We start from the raw sequence: 5,480 nt of genomic DNA, 5'->3' as shown, positions 1-5,480 counted from the left end.
GTAGCAACAATAATAGAACACTAAACCAGCAACCCCACATGATTTCCAGGTTATGTATGTGTAGATAACATTGTCTTGATTTTGTAGTGAATTTTCTGTATGTTGTATGTAAATAATGTTAATAGAATGACTCTTACAAAGAACTATGAGAAATGAAAATATGATTTTTTTTAGTATACTTAAAAATTGCAAAAAACAAATACTTCCCTATATAACACCTAGCCATATACCAATTTATATATTGTGAAAAGAAAAACAAAAATTTTATTTTAAAAATGAGTGATGAGACTAGTCATTTCGGTCGGGAGATATTCTTCAAGTCTTCCTCAGATTCAATTTTAACAATGGGATATCCTTCTTGTTTTCGCATGTATATTTTGTAGTAGGGGAGCCCAAGAGGGGATTTCGGAATTTACTCGAGCGCGTCAGATTATTATAAGGGAACGTACCTTACCTATTACTAAGTACCTCCAGAAAGTATGAGCAGTGAATATTGGTGGGTGCGCCTACAGGAGCCGCAGGAAATTAAAAAATATCGATAATTCTTTAAGTTTACGCTCAAATTGTCAGATTAGCGAAATTTTGATTTTTTTATGTTGTAAATAACCCAAAATATCTTTATCTGACACGCTCGAGTCATATATTTTTATATTTTACCTTTTATTCGTAGCCACGAAATTACCGCATAAATCGTAAGAATAAGTTATATTTTATTTCAGTAATATATCAGAGCATTCAAAATATCAAAACCTAACGTGCTTGAGTATTTTCACAGCCGCGTTTTTCTTTTACAATTAAAAAAAAAATCAAAAACCTTTTTCCACCGCTGAAATTGAAAACACTATAGGCATTTTTTTCTTGCTATCGTATAATCTGCGACTTCCAATAGGTTTCTGAAACGCTCGAGTAAATACACATTTAGCATCTTGGGCTCCCCTACTATTGCCTTTTGAAATCCAACAATATTTATAGTTGTTATGTTTTCCAAAATCTCTCGCTAGAAAGTATATTTTTTTCATTTTATTAGTCAGATTCTCTGAAATATAAACAGGGCGCGATGGTCCCTCGATTTGTGTTTAATTTATTGTTTATATTCACTTTATTAAAAGTTTTCATAGCATTCAATATATTTTCTTTAAGTATTGTGTTATTTAGTTGGACTACAATGGGTTTGTTGGACTGGTTTTTCGATGGAATACGAAATATATCAGAAATATCGGATTTATGTATATCAATTTTTAGCGCCTTCCCAGTGTTAATAGCAACCTGTAGTAAGTCATTCTTTGATTCTTGTGGTTTGACAGGAACATTGCGAATTTCAATACTTGTATTTCGGAGTTGTCTTTCTAAATTTTCAATTTTGGATTCAAGAGATTGGGTTATGCAGCGGTATTCCTTATATTCCTGTTCTAGGACGCTAATTTTACGGTGAATTTCATCGTATTTTTCGGAGAAAAACTCGACTGTTTACTTAAGTTCAGCAACGGTAGCGGTTAAATAATCAACACTGTTTTGTATGACCGACAACTTCTTGTCTTGTTCTGATTTAAAGCTATTCATCAGATCTGTAATTTCGGATTTGAAGTTTTTAAACATTTCAGTCATGTCGCGGCGCAAGGTACCAAGGTCGTCCTCCCTCTTACGTTTTTGGCGTTTGGTAATACCATACGATGTTTGTTCATTACTTGGGTCCGAGTCATATCGCTCTGCCTGCCCAGTTGAAGCTTCAGATGTACTAGCGGCATCGAGTTGCGGTGGTGTTCGTTTAACAAAAGGCATTACTCGCTTCGTGAAGTACCAGGATAGCAGCAATAGAAGAAGATCACGTGCTATATTTCTCTCGCTCGCCTGTCGTAATGACGTACTGGCTATGGACGTCTCTTTTGCACTTATACGGAAGTATTAACACTGACACACTCTGTAACTTATGAAGCTCTGGTATAATTGAACGCATTTATTTTATGATTTTAACTGATTTACGAATAAAAATTAATTCTAATAACACACAAGATACGTCTGCACTGTGCAGAGGACCCACGGGAATATATATATATATATATATATATATATATATATATATATATATATATATATATATATATATATATAATATGTAAATTTTTATATTGAATCTAAATCGTTTATATTGAATCAATAAATTTAAAATTTGGCACCCAGTGCCATCTACCATCAATTGGACGCCGAACTCTTGCCTTGGTTACGAATTTGCAAAGGCTGTAGCCGTTTGTGATTGTTCGTTGATTGTTCAAACTGACTGACGATACCCTATGGTCATAAATTTATGTTAGGTTAGGTATGCATTCGATTGAGGGAACGAGTTTAGAAAATGTGCTTAGTGTTTAAGATATGATTAGTTGAATATAGGAAGTCCTAATATTTTCAGAAGATTAATCGATAATGGAAATCCTACTAATTTAATAAACGTGAAAGTTTATAAGAATGAAGAGATGTATGTAGGTAATTTATGTACCAGAACAAGATATGCTTCAATAATAAATGCATTTTTGAGATTTGCTACCATCAAATTCCGTTTCCGTTGTCCAAAACTCGAGAGCATCAAACCGCAAATTTTCAGACGCCCCTATTATTAAAGTATAAAACATTTCATAAAACAATAACATTTGTTACTAAAGGTGCATCGCATTTCCAAAGTTTGAAATTGTGAGTTAATAATTCGATTCGTATACAAACTACTTCTTGCATTCGCCCAGCAGTATGTCAACGACTCCAGTTAATTAAATGAAAGAAATTTTGAAGACTTGGAAGTGAAATAAAATAAAATAATTATAAAAAGTATTTATTCATAAATACCCCTAAATCACATAGTGCATATCACAAGACCCTTACAGATGCAATATTATTTTTACTAAGAAAATACACTTAATTTAATTCATTAATAAGTCGTATCTAATTACATATTTGAGCAATGTTTTCCGACACATTTTTCTTAACAAAACTATCTTAATTGTTAAATGCCATTGTATTTAAATTTAAAAACTTCACAATATACATTGAAAATAGGCGAAGACAGTGTTATTAAAATTTTATCTTAGCCATCTTATTATTTAAAACAACAACCAACTATTAAAAACAAGGACAAATCTTAGTAGAAACTGTAGAGGAAGGAGGACAATCTTTATAATGGACAGGATATGAAAAGAGAAATAATAGTTCGAGACTTGACCACAGTGGCGCTAGTGACAAGAGTTCATGGAATGACATGAAGTTAGCAAACAAGACAGAGTGAAGTGTATTACCCGTTGAAGATATTATGTATGATATAAAAATCTGACACTTGCTACAGTGGCGCCACCCTAGTTTCATACTTTTTAGCGAACACTTCTTTATGAGAGGTCGCACTCCTTCCTCTACCTCCTTTCGTCTAGTTAATTTACATAGATAGATAATACAAATTAAACAGAAATCATTAAAATTATTTGAAGCTTTTACAGTAATTCCTATCAGTACATTATACAAAGTGACATTGTCATTTTTATTGAAAAAACAAATTTGCTTAACAGTAACAAAAAAGCAAAGCTATTTACAGCAACAAAAATTTAGCTCCTTATCTATTTAAATGCTAAAGTATTCCAAATGTATGCCACCACTGCCTATAGCAAGTCAAAACCCATTTAAAATAAAAAAATACCTACATATTGAAAAAAAAAAACTTCTTTGTGAGCTGTCAAATAGATCACAGACTTACTTTATTGCAGATGAAAATTGTCCGCAGACTATATATGATACAGATTCTTTGAACCATAATAAACACAGATTACCTATTTACGTTTTCTTATATTTAAGTTTAAGGAAACATATCGAAAGGCTAATTCCGATCCATAATATTGTCACGATGAAGCCAAAGTAAACGTTGAACTCTGTGATGCTGGATCCTTTTTCCATTAAGTCTCTGAGCGTTTTTGAGGGAATTGTGAATGGTAAAGCTATTGCGATGTAACGGAGACCGATTGGCATCGCTTCTAGCGGCCATAGGATACCTGTAAACAGATTATGTAGTTTGAATTCTTTTACAAATATGACATGATATGACGAGCATGAATTCGAAAGACTAAAAATATTTAAGTTGCAGGCCATTTATAAAATAAATTACGGAACATTCTTGGGATTTGAGATTGATTAAAAAAGAAAAAATATATCGGCGTTGCTTATTACAATTCCGTTTAAGCAAATCAAACTGCATCGATAATGTTACAGACATCAATGTTTCTTTAATAACAAATATTTTCAATATGTGGCGTGGGGTGTCCCGGCGGAACATAAAACCGAAAGAGTAGAAGAAATTCGATTGTTGAGGCGGGATCACGGGTGGCCATGAGATCAGGCGTTGCTACGGTTCGACGAAATAATATGCGTTGGAATCCCGACACAATCCAATTTTTTTTTTTCATCACTTATAAGACATTTGAATGTTACACAACTAAAAATTAAATTATTTCTTTCAATCCTCCTCCTTGTCCCCGCCTGTCAAAATAGATTGTCTATGGCATTAAAAAAGCACTCACCACACAACAGCACCATCGGATAGAAGCTGCCAGTGGCCACAAAGAACGATAGCGTATAGCTCGGGCAGAGCACGGACAGCAGGAAGCCGTAACACATCCCGCCGACGCCTTGCAGGAAGAGCAGTATGCCGCACGTGAGGAACGAGCCTTTGAATGGGAGGCTGTAGCCCATGAACGCGAGCGCCATCATTTCTATCGTCTGAAATGTATTGGAATAAATAATAATATTATCTCTCTATATGTAAAATTTGTAACAATGTTGGTTGAATGTGGACAGATTCTCATGAAATGTTGTGTGCATATCGGATAGGTCTGAGAATCGGCCAACATCTATTTTTCATACCCCTTAATGATAATGATAAGAGTAAGGCAGAACAGCGTTTGCCGGGTGAGCTAGTATTTACATAAAATCTTATAATAACATTTTATTATTACTAGCGCAGATAACATAATCCTACTACTATATTATACTAGTTAAATAGTGTTTCAATATGTGTAACATTGGTTAGTGTAAGTTGTATTAAATTAATGGTATGCTAAGTTGTATATTTCGCGTAGTGTTAGTTAGTTTTTGTAAGGAATCATAAGGGGGTTTAATAATTTGAGAAGATGCTGTTTTAAAGGTTGAGAAAGTTTCAGAGGACAGGTCAATGTGGAGAAAGAGGCTGTAAACTATAATAACGAAAAAAATATTATAGGGGTGAAAGTAGAGAAGGCTAATTTTAAGCAAGGTCATTAGGGTTTTAAGGTTGGCAAGAGGTTTTGGGTAGGGTTTGAGGGGATTGGAAAGGGTTAGGGGGTTTTGGAGCAAGAGGTTTAGCAAGGTCATTAGGGTGTTAAGGTTGGCAGAAGGTTTTGGGTAGGGTTTGAGGGGATTGGAAAGGGTTAGGGGGTTTTGGAGCAAGGGGTTTAGCAAGGTCATTAGGGTGTTAAGGT

At 34.1% G+C, this 5,480-nt stretch overlaps 1 protein-coding gene across 1 annotated transcript in view; it reads right to left on the bottom strand.

Moving 5' to 3' along the window:
* Positions 1-2,804: 2,804 nt before the first annotated feature.
* Positions 2,805-5,480, bottom strand: part of LOC119837792 (ABC transporter G family member 20-like) — a 46,515-nt gene continuing 43,839 nt past the window's right edge. The window contains exons 15-16 of the mRNA XM_038363549.1: positions 4,545-4,743; positions 2,805-4,019 (exon numbers count right to left, since the gene is read on the bottom strand). Of these exons, the coding sequence (XP_038219477.1) occupies positions 3,805-4,019; positions 4,545-4,743 (414 nt within the window). The 3' untranslated portion in view covers positions 2,805-3,804. The remainder of the gene's footprint in view (positions 4,020-4,544; positions 4,744-5,480) is intronic.

The sequence above is a fragment of the Zerene cesonia genome, chromosome 29 (genome assembly GCF_012273895.1).
Source record: "Zerene cesonia ecotype Mississippi chromosome 29, Zerene_cesonia_1.1, whole genome shotgun sequence".
NCBI lineage: Eukaryota > Metazoa > Arthropoda > Insecta > Lepidoptera > Pieridae > Zerene > Zerene cesonia.
Note: the sequence above shows the minus strand (reverse complement) of the source record. Positions and strands in the feature narration are given on the sequence as shown.